The sequence below is a fragment of the Gorilla gorilla genome, chromosome 17 (genome assembly GCF_029281585.2).
Source record: "Gorilla gorilla gorilla isolate KB3781 chromosome 17, NHGRI_mGorGor1-v2.1_pri, whole genome shotgun sequence".
Classification (NCBI taxonomy): Eukaryota; Metazoa; Chordata; class Mammalia; order Primates; family Hominidae; genus Gorilla; species Gorilla gorilla.
Window position 1 is genome coordinate 66,307,917 of NC_073241.2, and position 18,039 is coordinate 66,325,955.

At 39.2% G+C, this 18,039-nt stretch overlaps 1 protein-coding gene across 4 annotated transcripts in view; it reads left to right on the forward strand.

Annotated features, from left to right (window-relative positions):
• The window catches only part of KIAA1328 (KIAA1328 ortholog), a 403,426-nt gene that overhangs the window by 261,567 nt on the left and 123,820 nt on the right, over window positions 1-18,039 (forward strand). For 3 of the 4 annotated variants that reach the window (XM_019013838.4, XM_063699151.1, XM_063699150.1), the window contains one exon: window positions 204-311. The exons of the other annotated variant lie outside the window; for it this stretch is intronic. In XM_019013838.4, the coding sequence (XP_018869383.3) occupies window positions 204-311 (108 nt within the window). The remainder of the gene's footprint in view (window positions 1-203; window positions 312-18,039) is intronic. 4 annotated transcript variants of the gene reach the window in all.

Here is an 18,039-nt window from a genome sequence, read left to right on the forward strand (position 1 = left end):
TTCCTTTAAAGAAAATTTAAGTTACTATGAAATCAATTTGTGTTTGTTTATGTATATTTAAGAATTACTCATTTATTTTTGACTAAGTTTTAATTGGAAAATAATTTCTGGGGATCTAGCTGAAAGAGCATGGTTTTCCAAAATTTATCATTCAGGTTATCAGGCTTCACAAGATTAGAAATTTTTTAAATTAATTTTTACAGGTTAAGAGCTCAGGCTCTGTTTAAGTCGAGAGAACTGGTTGCTGAAAAAGAGCTTACTAAACCCCAAGAACTCAAACTGGATATGAATGGCAGTGACTCTGGACCAAGGTAAACCTGAAGTCTCAGTTAAAACACGAATCTTAAGGGCATAAATATTTAGGATACATTTGGTATACTTTTATAGCTCTGTGTTGATTAATACAGTTTTATGACCATATGAATACATACATTCCTGTTATACAATTTTGAAAAATATAGAAAAATATGAAAAACAAAATAAAAATCATTCATAATCCTACAACTTTGAGAGAATCTTTTGAGCCCTTTTCTACTATTTCTTTTTTGTTTTTTGTTTTTTGTTTTGGTGCGGTATTATAGTCTATATTAAGTATTAAGGATTATGCTTATACAGAATTTTATGTTACTTTTTTCACTGTATCATATTTTCTGATCTTATTAAATACTCTGTGAAAACATTAATTCATTCGACAAATACGTATTGCTTGGCAGCTGTGCTCAATATTTATCTATTAGTCTGTTATCGGATAATACAGGGTTTTGCTATTATAAATTTTGCCTTGAAGAACATTTCTCTAAATAAATGTTTTAAGTTTATCTCTACCTATTTCTTTGTTATAGATTCCTGTAAGTGGAATTACTAGTACAAAGTATATATGAATCTTTTTATGATCCTTGATTCACATTGCCAAATTGTTTTGTGTGATTGCTGGCCTAGCGGCTAGGTCTGCAACAATCAATCTGGATCCTGGAGCTAAAGGGTAGGCCTTGAACCTGGGTCCTGGATCCTGGGTCTGTGGAGCCAGCCCAGCACTGGATTCTATGGGGTCAGGCCTAGGTCTGCCTCAGGGTGGGACTATAAAGACTAGCATGGGGCAGGCCTGGTGCCTGAGGTCAGGGATGCCAATCTAGACTGGGGCGGGGGTAAACTCGGGCTTTGTGGACTGACCTGGCTCTGGGCTGGTCTGGAATCTGAGGCAGGCCTGGAATTTGGAATAGCAGGATCTCACCTGGTGCTGAGGCAGGTCTGAATGCTCATTATGTAGTATTGGCCTGGAGTCTGGGACCAGGATGGGCTGCCCAATGCTAGCTTTTACTGAGGTGGGCCTGATGTTAGTGTCTGAGGCAAAGTCTGGTTCTCACTTCCCTCTCTTCCCTGCCCAAACAGAGGGTATCTCTCTCTACTGTGTTGCCAGAGTTTGGGGAAAGGGTGCTGCCAGTAATGTAAGTCTGTTCTTCCTACCCTTTTCAATACATTCCTTCTTATTTTTGTGCTACAGCCTGGTGCTATAATCTCTCACCTGGTTTACATAGCTCTTAAAAAGGTATTTTTTTAGGTGGATAGTTATTCAAATTGATGTTTCTGGTGGGGGAGATGGGAGGGGCAGGGACGAGTCCTTGAAAGTCCTATTCTGCCATCTTGCTGACGTCCCTCTTCCTACAAGCAGTTTTGACTGTTTTAGATGTTTCCTCTTTTATCTGTTCCTTCTAGTAATTCTATCCATATTTCTGAATAACAGACTTATGTAGTCATTAAGTATTGACTTTCTGCTATGGAAATTGATGATTTAGCTCTCACTGATAACTATCTATTTGCTCCCTCCTTTTCTCCGTTTTATCTTCCTCTCTTTACCTTTCTTTCTCCCTTTTTCCCTCTCCTCCCTCTCTCCATATTTCTCTCTACATATATAACATACCCCCACACGTGCTGTTTCCTTCCTTCTGTCCTCTCAATATATCTATATCAAAATATTTATAGGATTGTAAATATTTTATGCACAGCTGAACTATCTACTATTCTTAAATTTAATTTTGTATAATTATTTTCTCTGGAGTTTAAAAATGCCTTATTCAGCATAGAAAGACAAATACAGTGTGATCTCTCTTATATGTAGAATCCAAAAAGGTTGAATCAATGGTCACCAGGGCCTGGGGGGTTGGGGGCCTGGTCTTTGCTCAAAGACTGCAAAGTTTCAGTGAGCTTGAATATGTTCTGGAGGTCTGTTGTATAACATGGTAACTATGGCTATAATAACGTGTCATATAGTTGAATATTACTAAGAGGGTAGATATTAAGTGTTCTCACCACAAAAATATATAAATATGTAAGGTGATGGATTTGTTAACCAGTTTGATTTAATCATTTTGCAATGAATACATACAGTATATCAAAACATCACTTTGTATACAATAAATAATATACAGTGTTTACCAATTACAATTTACAAGATATCCCTCCTGGAGACTTCCATAAAATCCTACTCTGGTATGAACTTTATTATTCTCTAGGCATTTTGTCTAGTGATTTCATCTGAAATTTCCTTACCTATCATCCTGGAAATTTTCTTTCTTTTTTATCTTATATTCCTTTTTTCCTGGATCACATGCTATCCTCTTTTTGGTTTATACCCTTTCATCTTACTAAAACATGCGCTGCAGTAGCTTACTGTAGGAGTGCAGAGGCAGTAATTTTTTTGTGTCACACCTCTGAAAAATGTCTTTAGTCAATCTTCATGTTTAATTTATAGTTTAGCTTTATATAGCATTCTGACTTAGTAGTTTTCCTCAGAAAGGATTGAAGGTTGTATTCTATTACCTTCTAGTTTCTAGTATTGCCATTAAGAAGTGTGTTGCAGTCTGATTCTTGATCTGTTTATGTGACCTATTCCCCATCACAACTATTAGGACTTATCTTTCTCTAAAATTCTAAAAATGTATGCTGATATGCATAAGTTACACCTTTTTCCATTCATGCAGAATCTTTTAACTGGCAAACTTTCTTCAATTTGGAGAAATTTCCTTTGCTAATGTATTGTCTCTTTCGAGAACTCATCTTACTGAGATGTTGACTCTGTTAGAATAAACTCTGATTTTCTTATTTTTCTCTCCTATATTTCATATCAGGTTTTTTTGTTTGTTTGTTTGTTTGAGACAGGGTTTTACTCTGTTGCCCAGGCTCAAGTTCAGCGGCACAATCACAGCTCATTGCATTCTTGATCTCCTGGGCTCAATGATCCTCCCCACTCAGCCTCCTAGGTAGCTAGGACTACAGGTGCATGCCACTATACCCAACCAATTTTTTTGTATTTTTTTTTAGAGACGGGGTTTTGCCATGTTACCCAGGCTTGTCTCAAACTCCTGGGCTCAAGTAATCTACCCGCCTCAGCTTCCCAAAGAGCTGGGATTATAGGCATGAGCTACTGCACCCAGTGTTACAATTCTTAATTTCTGAAAACATCTTATTCTTAGAAAGGCCATTTTTTAAAATAAGAACTCATTCTCATTTTACATATGCAATGTTTTTTTCTTATCTCTGAGAATATTTGTAATAATTTTTGAAGTTTTATCTCTTCCTGCTGAATTGTGTCTATCTTCACCAAGTTCAAATTGCCTTTTTCCACAAACGTCTGATGATCCACCTATATTGTGAAGCAAAACAATAAAAATCTGTGAAAAGCTCTCAGTATATTATGAACAGAGCTTGTCAGCCAATGGACTTCACCATGATCAGGTAGATACGCTGGGGACTCTTACTTGCTACTATCCATAGATTTTCTTCTCTTGGGATGATCTGTTTCCCTAGGGATAAATCTCTTGCAGGTGTGAGAATAAGGGATAGAAGCATTATTTAACTTTCATGCCAATGTGGGGAGCCAGGGGGAGTAAAAAAAAATGGGCTCATCACTTGTTACATAGGCTTTCATTTAATCTCCCTTTTAACTATATGGATTTCTGCCCTCAATGTATTTCAGGCCCCAAGTTCAGGGTCATTCTTTTTCAGCCTCTCCTGGGGGATAAACCTCCAGTCATCTTCATACAATGGGGACAGATAGAGGAGGACACGTTGGCTTTTCACTGCTATAGAGACTTTAAATCAGTTGTGCTTTCACTACCATCTGCATTTCTACCTGCTTCCTCCCGTCTCTGAGCCTTTGAGGAGTTCTCTGACATTTTTCAGCTTACAGCATCTTTTCAACCCCAGCTAGCAGATATTTCAGTTTTGACTTTTCTGCTTGGCTAGTTGAGTTTCAACTGATACACCTGCTTTCCAGCCTTCTAAAATTCTATAACATCTCTTCTCTGTTGTGCTGTCTTCACTTCGCAGCTTCATAGGTTTTATAACTTTTTTGTTCTTTTAATATTAATTTTCAGTGGTTTTAGAAGAGAATAGAGATATGTATTCAATCAGTCATGTAAATTAGCTCTCCAATATTTATTTGTATATTTAAACCATATTTGGCAGTTTAGTAGGCAGAAAGATGGAATCTTGTAATTTGCAGTCACTCTGTATTCAATTAGAATGAACACTTTTCTATGTTTATTAATGCTTTGTGTTTCTTTGTGGAATTTTCACTTCCTATGTTCATATTTTTTATATAGGGACATTATAGTTCTTCTTCAGTTCATACATATTTTTTAATTTAATTTTTTTATTTTTAATACTATTCATGTTTATCTGTATCTTTACTGATTCACTTTCTTACTTGCTTATGGTAGAAAGAAATATAAAATGCTGATAATACTAAAGAAGAAAATAAAATATACCTATAATCTCATCATCTGGAGGTAATCTTTGTATGTATTACTATTTCTTATTTATTCATGAGTATGTATTTTTATATTATAAATTTTGTTTCATAAACCACCTTAAAAATTTTTAATGGAACTTTAAAAAATTTTTAATGTCAACATATCTCTTATAAAAAGTAAAACATCAAAGACATATTAAGAAAGTATCAGTCATTTTTCATTTTTTATTCTGTTGTCTGTCCTGACTGTCTTGGTTGAATTAAAGTTAGCACTCTAATATGTGTCCTTCTAAACCTTTCTTTATGCTTACAAATATATACAACATGTGTATATATTTGAAATCAAATTGAACACTTTTTTCTCATTTAACAGTACATAATGGTTATTTATCAGAGCTATAGCAAGCAGAGTAATTCTGCCCCAAAGGTATCCATGTTCTATTAATAATTTCCTAGGAGGGTGTGGTGGGGGAGGGGACGTGTATATGTGTGTATGTGTGTGTTTGAGGTAGGGAGGATAGGTCCCTATCTCTAGCCTATCAAAATTCTATACTGTCTTTTGTGACTTATCTCAAATAGTACCTCTTCCAGAAATATTTTCTTTGCATTTCTTTTATAGTCCTTATATTATGTATAGATGATAAATATTTGTACATTTGCGTTATTCTACTGTTAGGGTACTTGAAGGTAGTGGCTTTTTTTTTTTTTTTTTTTTTTTAGTTGAAGTCTCATTCTGTTACCCGGGCTGGAGTGCAGTGTCACAATCTCGGCTCACTGCAACCTCCGCCTTCCGGGTTCAAGCAGTTCTCCTGTTTTGGCCTCCCGAGTAGCTGGGACTACAGGTGCACGCCGCCATGCCCAGCTAATTTTTGTATTTTTAGTAGAGATAGTGTTTCACCGTGTTGGTCACGCTGGTCTTGAACTCCTGACCTCAGGTGATGCACCTGCCTTGGCCTCCCAAAGTGCTGGGATTACAGGCGTGAACCACTGAGCCCTGCCTGGTAGTGGCTTTTTATATCATCCAAAGCACTTAGCAAGGTAGTTTTTCTTTTCTTAACAATAAAAATTTTTGTTGAATTGCTCAGTATTACATAAAAGTACAAAAATGGTCGTATCTTATTGGAGTATGCAAAATTACAAAACTGTTCATTTTTAAGGGTTATCTTTGTATAACCAATAAATTAGCATCAAACAAACTAACTAAAAAAGAAACCGGAGGACTTAGAAACAACTTATGACTTTTGAAATCATTATCATCTTTCATGTGATAATTATCTTCCAGTGGTTTGGCTCAGCTGTGCCCTACCATTTGCTCTTATTTGTCATTAAGGCCTCACTTATTATTTATTTTCATTCTGTAGCATTTATGCAGGAAGACAGCAATGTAAATTCCCTTGCCTGGGATTCTTCCCACAGACAATAGGAAATAAATTGCAATTAGATTTTGGTAATTGTCTATAATTAACTCAAAATGAACTGTTAATTATAAAAAAAGTTTTCACTTTCTCATTATCTCATTTATTTTAGTCCCAAATTCTTAATGCCTCACTTAAGTTTAATATTTTAAAAACAGTATTTTTAATACTAAGATAATTTAAATATCCAAATAAATAAAATTTGCTTGAAATTAAATTTTATTTAGGGAGTTCTAGTGTTAAAGCCAAAAAGCCTGCAAGGTACAAAGTAAATGGATAATTCTCATAACCATTCTTGATTGTATTTTCTAAAATTAGTGGGCATTTTTGTTTAATAATTCTACAAAGACTTCTCAAGGCTCTACAGTATTCTCCCCTGACTTATCTCTTACTGTTCCTGGTGTTAGTGGAGACAACATCATTTCCATAGCAAGTGGAATCAAATAGACATTAAATTCATTGTCTTTACTTCTTTCAACCTCACATTAGATGAAATAATTAAGGACTGCTGTGTGAGAATTCTTGGCTTACCAATGACTGTCAGACTTGGAAGCACTTGCCAGAGTTTCTTGAAATCCTTATGATGTATGATTTTGAAAGGTATATGGTCTTCTCAGAGGCATTTTAGGACATTTTTTTGGAAGCAGTGTATAGTCTTATATTTTTGTCATAATTATTTAAATTTAGGTCATACATGCCCAGATGCCCCTAGACCTTAGAGCATGTCCCTCTCTTTGACTGGAGCACTAATTTTTTAAATCTCAATCTTTCTCAGTTAATATGAAAGGAAGTCATCTCCTAAGAAAGATGGCAATGAGGAGAACATCGGGGAGGAGGATGCTGATAAACTTGAAATAGCCTCAATTGAAGGTATAATAAGAAATCATCAGAAGATGATGAATACGAAGTAATACATCCAGAATATAGACGTTCTCTTGAATCAATAAGATAAACTACCTTAAATAGGCAACTCTCAGAAAGGTAAATCCAAATAATAAGTATATAAAACCTTCTGCAACTGATCAGGGAAAACAAAACACAAAAGAATAGTTCAAAATGAATACCTAGAGTCACCCAGAACTCACTTCCTCTACAAAGAAGGATCAAAACAGTAAATAAATAACTAAGTGTCAAATAGAGCTTCTTGGAGAGAAGCACTGGAATTCAACAGGGAAGTCACAGGGAACCTCTGAGGCACAGAAGGAGAGAGAAGCAAAGCAACCAGTCTGGCCAGGATCAGCTCACACCAGGAAGAACTCCTCATTGGGAAAAAAAGTGAAGTAAATCACCACCATGTTCTTTAAGTTCTGCCTTCATTATAGGGAAAGAGTTAGCAAGTGATTTCTATTGGTCCACATTCCCACCGTGGACTCCTGCAATTCTAGCTATAGGAGAGCTCTTCAGTTCTTATGGGCCTTAAGACTAGTATAGGCAGCTACTTGGAGCCCATGCAACAGCATTATTCCAGCAAGAGAGTTGATACTGGGTCCCATGTACCCACTGAGACTCAAGCAGCTGCACCTCCCTGCCATTTTAGGAGATCAGCCTCCATCAAACTATATTCTGCCTTAGGTCCCAACAACCCCTGCATCTTCACATCTCTGGAGCCCTGCTGACATCCCTCCACATCTTTCTAGAGGGCTAAATCGTCATGATGCTGGCTGGACCCAGTAGTGAAGCCAGATATCCAGCACTGTTGTCCACATATTGTCCTACACCCTAGGGAACAGGCAGTTCAGCACACCAAGGAAGCTGGCCCCAGGACAAAGGGAGCCAAAGCATGTGCTCCCCATAGCCTGAGAGCTGCCTACTGAGGGATGCTGCCACTGATGGCAACCTTGCTTCCTCCAACAGCAGGACCACAGAACAGCACATGCCTTCAGGGAGCCTCGGGACTGGCCGACTCGTATGCCATCTGAAACCTTAGGCTAGGACCATTCTACCCACTACCAGCAGTGCCCAGGCATGCCATCCGGTAGCCTGGGGGCTGACCCACCCAACTGTCACAGCTGTTGCCAACATACACCATTGGGAGATCTGAGGACATGCCCACCCAGCCCACTGCTGCTGGCACACATGCATTCTCTAGGGGCCCGGGGATTAATTCACCCTGCTTCCTGCTGCCTACAGCCAAGTGCACCATAGGAAGGCCTAATGAGAGGTCCACCCTACCTGCTGCCACTGGTGCCTGCACTCACACCCAGGGTCCTAAGAACAGACTCACCCCATCTACCACCCTTGCCAGAGGCACTCTAGCATACCATTTGTCAGCCTGTGTATTGACCCACCCCACTAATTGAAGCCAGTGCCCACATGTACCACTGTGAGTCCTGCAGTCTTATTCTGCTTGCAGCTGATGGCACTTGTGCACACAATCTGGGAGACTTGGAGATAGAGCCACCCCACCTGCCACGACTGATGCCCATGCACACCTTGTGGGCACCTGAGGATAGGGCTCTCTTTGCCTACTGCCACCTGCACACAATCTCCAGGGTTCTGGAGATTGGTCTACTATACCCACCACTACTGTCACTCACAAATGTCATCCAGTGGCATAAGGACAGACCATTCCTGCTCACCACTGGCAAATGTGCACATATCCCAGAATCCCAAGGACTGGCCTGCTCAGCCCATCACTGACACCAGTGGCTATTGGACACAACACTTAGGGGCCTGAGGATTGGCCTACCACTGCCAGTGCCAGACATGCTGCTTAGGGGCCCAAGGACCTGTCTGCCTGCCCAAATAACTGTTGCCACTGTCAGCACTAGAACAAGCCACTTAGATGCTCGAGGTATGGCCTGCTTAGACCTGCCACTCTCAGTGCCTGAATAAATCACTGGGGAGACTGAGACTGGCACACTCATCCAGCCACCACCAACACTAATCCCTTGCCACAGCTTACACTGACAACCACAGCCTAAGCCACTGAGGAGCTATCAGATACTGCTGACACTTACAGCTAAAAATCATGAAGACTACACTACTGCACTCACCCAGAATCAAAGCCAAAGCACCCTACTCAGCCAACACTATAAATATATTTATAGAAAAAACCCTTTTCTTATAAAAGTGAACCCATAAAATTGGAAGAAATGACTATTACACCAGATGCACAGATATCAATATAAGGACACAAGAAATGTGAAAAAGCAAGGTAACATAACATCTTCAAATGAGCACAGTAATTCTTCAGGAACAGATACCAAGGAAAGGAAATTATGAAATGCCAAAAAGGGAGCTTAAAATAATGATGCTAAAGGTACTCAATGAGATACAAAATAATACAGACAAACATACAAAGAAATCAGGAAAACAACTGATGATATGAGTGAGAAATTCAACAAAGAGATCAGTATCAAAAAAGAACCAAGTAGAGTTCCTGGAACTGAAGAATCCAATGAATGACATTAAAAATACAATTGAGAGCTTCAGCAATAAACTAGATTAAGCAGAAGAAAGAATTTCTGAACTTGAAAACTGTCATTGGAATAACCCAGTCAGACAAAAAAGAAAGAATTGAAACAAGTTAAGAAAGCGTATGTGATGTATAGGGCCCATAATGGGACCAAGTATTCTAATTTTAGGAGTTCTAGAAATAGAAGAGATGGGAAAAAGTATAGAAAACTTATTTAATGAAATAGTAGCTGAAAATGTCCCAAGTCTTACAAGAGATTTAGACATCCAGATTTAGGAAGCCCTAAGTTCCCCAAATAGATTCAACCCAAAATGGTTTTTCCCAAGGCATGTTATAAACTATCAAAAGGCAAAGGCAAAGAATTAAAAATCCAGCAAGGAAAAGCATCAAGTCACATATAAAGGAATCCTCATCAGACTAACAGTGAATTTGTCAAGGGAAACAGAGCAGCAGTCTCATGAGGAAATGAGGAAATGGCATGAGGAAATGGTTTCATGGAAAACAGTTTTTCCACAGACCAGGGTGTGGGGAGGATGGTTTTGGGATGAAACTGTTCCACCTTAGATCATCAGGCATTAGATAGGTTCTCATAAGGAGCACGCAACGTACATCCCTTGCATGCACAGTTCGCAATAGGGTTTGCATTCCTATGAGAGTCTAATGCCACTGCTGATCTCACAGGAGGCAGAGCTCAGGCAGTAATGCTCGCTTGCCTACCACTCACCTCCTGCTGTGTGGCCCAGTGGCTAACAGGCCAGAGATTGGTACCGGTCTGCAGCCTGGGGGTTGGGGACCCCTGCCGTTAGAGGCCAGGAGAGAATGGAATGATATATTCAAAGTGCTGATGGGAAAAAAAAAAAAACCTGTCAGTCAAGAGTACTATAGCCAGCAAAGTTATCCTTCAAAAATGAAGGAGAAATAGTCTTTCACAGACAGCCAAAAACTGAGGGAATCCTTTATGACTCTCATTCACATGCTTAAGGGAGTTCTATATCTAGAAGTGAAAGGTCAATGTCTACCATCATGAAAACATACACAGGTATAACAGTCACTAATGAAGCAGATACACAAATGAGGAACAAAAGGTGCCAAATGTTACCACTACAAAAATAAAAAAAGCCACCAAGTTGTAATGATAACAAAAAAGAAAGAGAAGAACAAAGGATGTACAAAACAACCAGAAAAGAAATAACAAAATTATAGGAGCAGTTCCTCACTTTTCACTAACAACTGTTAATGTAATTGGTTTAAATTCCTCAATAAGATATAGACTGGCTGAACAGATTAAAAAACAAAACTCAATTATATGCAGCCTACAAGAAAGTAACTTCACCTGTAAAGACACAGAATAAAGTGAAGGGATGGAAATACATATTTCATTTAAACACAAACCAAAAGCATACAGAGGTAGTTATACTTATATTGGACAAAATAGGTTTTATGTCAAAAAAAACATCAAAAGAGAAAAACAAGGTCATTAGATTAATATAATGGTGTAGGCATCCATTCTACAAGAGGCTATAACAATGGTAAATACATATACATCCTGCACTGTAGCATCAAGACATATAAAGGATCATTATTAGATCCAAAGAGAGAGATAGCCCTAAATACAACAATAGTTGGGAACTTCAACACTCCACTTTCAGCATTGAAAAGATCATCTAGGCAGAAAATCATCAAGGAAACATCTGATTTAATCTGCACTATAAACCATATGGACATAAAAGACATTTACAGAACATTTTATCCAACAACTACAGAATATGCATTCTTCTCGTCAGCATACAGAACATTCTCCAGGATAGACCATATAGTAGGCCACAAAACAAAGCTCAGCATGTAAAAATATCAACATCATATGAAATATTTTATCTCACCGCAATGGAGTAAGACTAGAAGTCAATAACAAGAGGAACTATAAAAAAATATACATATGTACAGAAATTAAACAACGTGCTCCCAAATGGCCATTGTGTCAATGAGGAAATTAAGAAGGATATATAAATTCTTGAAACAAATGAAAATGGAAACATAACATACCAAAACCTGTGGGATACAGAAAAAGCCCTGCTAAGAGGGAACTAGAAAAGCAAGAACTAACCAAACTCAAAACTAGTGGAAGGAAGGTAATAATAAAGATGACAACAGAACTAAATGAAATATGGGCTAAAAAAAATACATAGGGCCAATGAAATAAAAAAAATTGTATTTTTTGGAAAGATGAAGTTGATAAACCACTAACTAAGACTAACTAAGGAAAAAAGAGAAGACCCAAATAAATAAAATCAAAATGAAAAAGACATTACAACTGATATCACAGAAACACAAAGAATCATTAGAGACTATTATGAAAAACTGTATTCTAACAAATTGGAAAGGAAGAAATAGATAAATTCCTGGACATACACAATATGCCATAATTGAACCGGGAAGAAATTGAAAGCTCGAGCAGACCAATAATGAGTTACAAGATTGAACCAGTGGTAAAAAGCCTCCCAAACAAAATTAAGGCCCGAACTGGGTGGCTTTACTGCTGTATTCTATCAATCTTATAAAGGAAAACTGACACTAATTCTTTTTTTTTTTCTACTTTAAGTTTTAGCGTACATGTGCACAACATGCAGGTTTTTACATATGTACACATGTGCCATGTTGGTGTGCTGCACCCATTAACTCGTCACTTAACATTAGGTATATCTCCTAATGCTATCCCTCCCCGCTCCGCCCACCCCACAACAGGCCCTGGTGTGTGATGTTCCCCTTCCTGTGTCCATGTGTTCTCATTGTTCAATTCCCACCTAAGAGTGAGACCATGCAGTGTTTGGTTTTCTGTCCTTGCGATAGTTTGTTGAGAATGATGGTTTCCAGCTTCATCCATGTCCCTACAAAGGACATGAACTCATCATTTTTTATGGCTGCATAGTATTCCATGGTATATATGTGCCACATTTTCTTAATCCAGTCTATCATTGTTGGACATTTGGATTGGTTCCAAGTCTTTGCTATCGTGAATACTGCCACAATAAACATATGTGTGCATGTGTCTTTATAGCAGCATGATTTATAATCCTTTGGGTATATACCCAGTAATGGGATGGCTGGGTCAAATGGTATTTCTAGTTCTAGATCCCTGAGGAATTGCCTGACTTCCACAATGGTTGAACTAGTTTACGGTGCCACCAACAGTGTAAAAGTGTTCCTATTTCTCCACATCCTCTCCAGCACCTGTTGTTTCCTGACTTTTTAATGATTGCCATTCTAACTGGTGTGAGGTGGTATCTCATTGTGGTTTTGATTTGCATTTCTCTGATGGCCAGTGATGATGAGCATTTTTTCATGTGTCTTTTGGCTGCATAAATGTCTTCTTTTGAGAAGTGTCTGTTCATTTCCTTCACCCACTTTTTGTTGGGGCCGTTTGTTTTTTTCTTGTGAATTTGTTTGAGTTCTTTGTAGATTCTGGATATTAGCCCTTTCTCAGATGAGTAGATTGCAAAAATTTTCTCCCATTCTGTAGATCGCCTGTTCACTCTGATGGTAGTTTCTTTTGCTGTGCAGAAGCTCTTTAGTTTAATTAGATCCCATTTGTCAATTTTGTCTTTTGTTGCCATTGCTTTTGGTGTTTTAGACATGAAGTCCTTGCCCATGCCTATGTCCTGAATGGTATTGCCTAGGTTTCTTCTAGGGTTCTTCTGGTTTTAGGTCTAACATTTAAGTCTTTAATCCATTTTGAACTAATTTTTGTATAAGGTGTGAGGAAGGGATCCAGTTTCAGCTTTCTACATATGGCTAGCCAGTTTTCCCAGCACCATTTATTAAATAGGGAATCCTTTCTCCATTTCTTGTTTTTGTCAGGTTTGTCAAAGATCGGATAGATGCAGATATGTGGCATTACTTCTGAGGGCTCTGTTCTGTTCCATTGATCTATATCTCTGTTTTGGTACCAGTACCATGCTGTTTTGGTTACTGCAGCCTTGTAGTATAGTTTGAAGTCAGGTAGCACGATGACTCCAGCTTTGTTCTTTTGGCTTAGGATTGACTTGGTAATGTGGGCTCTTTTTTGGTTCCATATGAACTTTAAAGTAGTTTTTTCCAATTCTGAGAAGAAAATCACTGGTAGCTTGATGAGGATGCCATTGAATCTATAAATTACCTTGGGCAGTGTGGCCATTTTCACAATATTGATTCTTCTTACCCATGAGCATGGAATGTTCTTCCATTTCTTTGTATCCTCTTTTATTTCATTGAGCAGTGGTTTGTAGTTCTTGAAGAGGTCCTTCACATCCCTTGTAAGTTGGATTCCTAGATATTTTATTCTCTTTGAAGCAATTGTGAATGGGAGTTCACTCATGATTTGGCTCTCTATTTGTCTGTTATTGGTGTATAAGGATGCTGGTGATTTTTGCACATTGATTTTGTATCCTGAGACTTTGCTGAAGTTGCTTATCAGCTTAAGGAGATTTTGGGCTGAGACAGTGGGGTTTTCTAGGTATACAATCATGTCATCTGCAAACAGGGACAATTTGACTTCCTCTTTTCCTAATTGAATACCCTTTATTTCCTTCTCCTGCCTGATTGCCCTGGCCAGAACTTCCAACACTATGTTGAATAGGAGTGGTGAGAGAGGGCATCCCTGTCTTGTGCCAGTTTTCAAAGGGAATGCTTCCAGTTTTTGCCCATTCAGTATGGTATTGGCTGTGGGTTTGTCATAGATAGCTCTTATTATTTTGAGATACGTCCCATCAATACCTAATTTATTGAGAGTTTTTAGCATGAAGCCTTGTTGAATTTTGTCAAAGGCCTTTTCTGCATCTATTGAGATAATCATGTGTTTTTTGTCTTTGGTTCTTTTTATATGCTGGATTACATTTATTGATTTGTGTATGTTGAACCAGCCTTGCATCCCAGGGATGAAGCCAACTTGATCATGGTGGATAAGCTTTTTGATGTGCTGCTGGATTCGGTTTGCCAGTATTTTATTGAGGATTTTTGCATTGATGTTCATGAGGGATATTGGTCTAAAATTCTCTTTTTTTGTGTGTGTCTCTGCCAGGCTTTGGTATCAGGATGATCCTGGGCTCATAAAATGAGTTAGGTAGGATTCCCTATTTTTCTATTGATTGGAATAGTTTCAGAAGGAATGGTACCAGTTCTTCCTTGTACCTCTGGTAGAATTCGGCTGTGAATCCGTCTGGTCCTGGACTTTTTTTGGTTGGTAAGCTATTAATTATTGCCTTAATTTCAGAGCCTGTTATTGATCTATTAAGAGATTCAACTTCTTCCTGGTTTTGTCTTGGGAGGGTGTATGTGTCAAGGAATTTATCCATTTCTTCTAGATTTTCTAGTTTATTTGTGTAGAAGTGTTTATAGTATCCTCTGATTGTAGTTTGTATTTCTGTGGGATCGGTGGCGATATCCCCTTGGTCATTTTTTATTGCATCTATTTGATTCTTCTCTCTTTTCTTCTTTATTAGTCTTGCTTGTGGTCTTTCAATTTTGTTGATCTTGTCAAAAAAACAGGTCCTGGATTCATTGATTTTTTGAAGGGTTTTTTGTGTCTCTATTTCCTTCAATTCTGCTCTGATTAGGTTATTTCTTGCCTTCTGCTAGCTTTTGAATGTGTTTGCTCTTATTTCTCTGGTTCTTTTAATTGTGATGTTAGGATGTCAATTTTAGATCTTTCCTGCTTTCTCTTGTGGGCATTTAGTGCTATAAATTTCCCTCTACACACTGCTTTGAATGCGTCCCAGAGATTCTGGTATGTTGTGTCTTTGTTCTCATTGGTTTCAAAGAACATCTTTATTTCTGCCTTCATTTTGTTGTGTACCCAGTAGTCATTCAGGAGCAGGTTGTTCAGTTTCCATGTAGTTGAGTGGTTTTGAATGAGTTTCTTAATCCTGAGTTCTAGTTTGATTGTGCTGTGGTCTGAGAGGCAGTTTGTTATAATTTCTGTTCTTTTACATTTGCTGAGGAGTGCTTTACTTCCAACTATGTGGTCAATTTTGTAATAGGTGTGGTGTGATGCTGAGAAGAATGTATATTCTGTTGATTTGGGGTGGAGAGTTCTGTAGATGTCTATTAGGTCTGCTTGGTGCAGAGCTGAGTTCAATTCCTGGGTATCCTCGTTAACTTTCTGTCTCGTTGATCTGTCTAATGTTGACAGTGGGTTGTTAAAGTCTCCCATTATTGTTGTGTGGGAGTCTAAGTCTCTTTGTAGGTCTCTGAGGACTTGCTTTATGAATCTGGGTGCTCCTGTATTGGGTGCATATATATTTAGGATAGTTAGCTCTTCTTGTTGAATTGATACCCTTACCATTATGTAATGGCCTTCTTTGTCTGTTTTGATATTAGTTGGTTTAAAGTCTGTTTTATCAGAGACTAGGATTGCAACCCCTGCCTTTTTTTTGTTTTCCATTTGTTTGGTAGATCTCCCTCCATCCCTTTATTTTGAGCCTATGTGTGTCTCTGCATGTGAGATGGGTTTCCTGAATGCAGCACACTGATGGGTCTTGACTCTTTATCCAATTTGCCAGTCTATGTCTTTTAATTGGAGCATTTAGCCATCCAGTCTACAGCTCCCAGCGTGAGCGATGCAGAAGACGGGTCATTTCTGCATTTCCAACTGAGGTACCAGGTTCATCTCACTGGGGAGTGTCGGACAGTGGGCGCAGGGCTGTGGGTGCAGTGCACCGAGCATGAGCCGAAGCAGGACAAGGGATCGCCTCACCCAGGAAGTGCAAGGGGTCAGGCAATTCCCTTTCCTAGTCAAAGAAAGGGGTGACAGATGGCACCTGGAAAATCGGGTCACTCCCACCCTAATACTGCGCTTTTCCAATGGTCTTAGCAAACGACACACCAGGAGAATATACCCTGTGCCTGGCTCGGAGGGTCCTACGCCCACAGAGCCTCACTCATTGCTACCACAGCAGTCTGTGATCAAACTGCAAGCCGGCAGCAAGGCTGGGGGAGGGGCGCCCGCCATTGCTGAGGGTTGAGTAGGTAAACAAAGTGGCCAGGAGGGTCAAACTGGGTGGAGCCCACCGCAGCTCAAGAAGACCCACTTGCCTCTGTAGACTCCACCTCTGGGGGCAGGGCATAGCCAAACAAAAGGCAGCAGAAACCTCTGTAGATTTAAATGTCCCTGTCTGACAGCTTTGAAGAGAGTAGTGGTTCTCCCAGCACGCAGCTTGAGATCTGAGAACGAACAGACTGCCTCCTCAAGTGCGTCCCTGACCCCCGAGTAGCCTAACTGGGAGGCACCCCCCAGTAGGGGCAGACTGACACCTCACACGGCCGGGTACTCCTCTGAGACAAAACTTCCAGAGGAACAATCAGGCAGCAACATTTGCTGTTCACCAATATCTGCTGTTCTGCAGCCTCTGCTGCTGATACCCAGGCAAACAGGGTCTGGAGTGGACCTCTAGTAAACTCCAACAGACCTGCAGCTGAGGGTCCTGACTGTTAGAAGGAAAACTAACAAACAGAAAGGGCATCCACACCAAAACCCCATCTGTACGTCACCATCATCAAATACCAAAGGTAGATAAAACCACAAAGATGGGGAAAAAACAGAGCAGAAAACTGTAAACTCTAAGTATCAGAGCGCCTCTCCTCCTCCAAAGGAATGCAGCTCCTCACCAGCAACAGAACAAAGCTGGATGATGAATGACTTTGATGAGTTGAGAGAAGAAGGCTTCAGACGATCAAACTACTCTGAGCTAAAGGAGGAAGTTCGAAGCCATGGCAAAGAACTTAAAAACGTTGAAAAAAAATTAGACAAATGGCTAACTAGAATAACCAATGCAGAGAAGTCCTTAAAGGACCTGATGGAGCTGAAAACCATGGCACGAGAACTACATGATGAATGCACAAGCCTCAGTAGCCGATTCGATCAACTGGAAGAAAGGGTATCAGTGATGGAAGATCAAATGAATGAAATGAAGCGAGAAGAGAAGTTTAGAGAAAAAAGAATAAAAGGAAACGAACAAAGCCTCCAAGAAATATGGGACTATGTGAAAAGACCAAATCTACGTCTGATTGGTGTACCTGAAAGTGACGGGGAGAATGGAACCAAGTTGTAAAACACTCTGCAGGATATTATCCAGGAGAACTTCCCCAATCTAGCAAGGCAGGCCAACATTCAAATTCAGGAAATACAGAGAATGCTACAAAGATACTCCTCAAGAAGAGCAACTCCAAGACACATTAAGTGTCAGATTCACCAAAGTTGAAATGAAGGAAAAAATGTTAAGGGCAGCCAGAGAGAAAGGTCGGGTTACCCACAAAGGGAAGCCCATCAGACTAACAGCTGATCTCTCGGCAGAAACTCTACAAGCCAGACGAGAGTGGGGGCCAATATTCAACATTCTTAAAGAAAGAATTTTCAACCCAGAATTTCATATCCAGCCAAACTAAGCTTCATAAGTGAAGGAGAAAAAACACCAATTCTTTAAAAA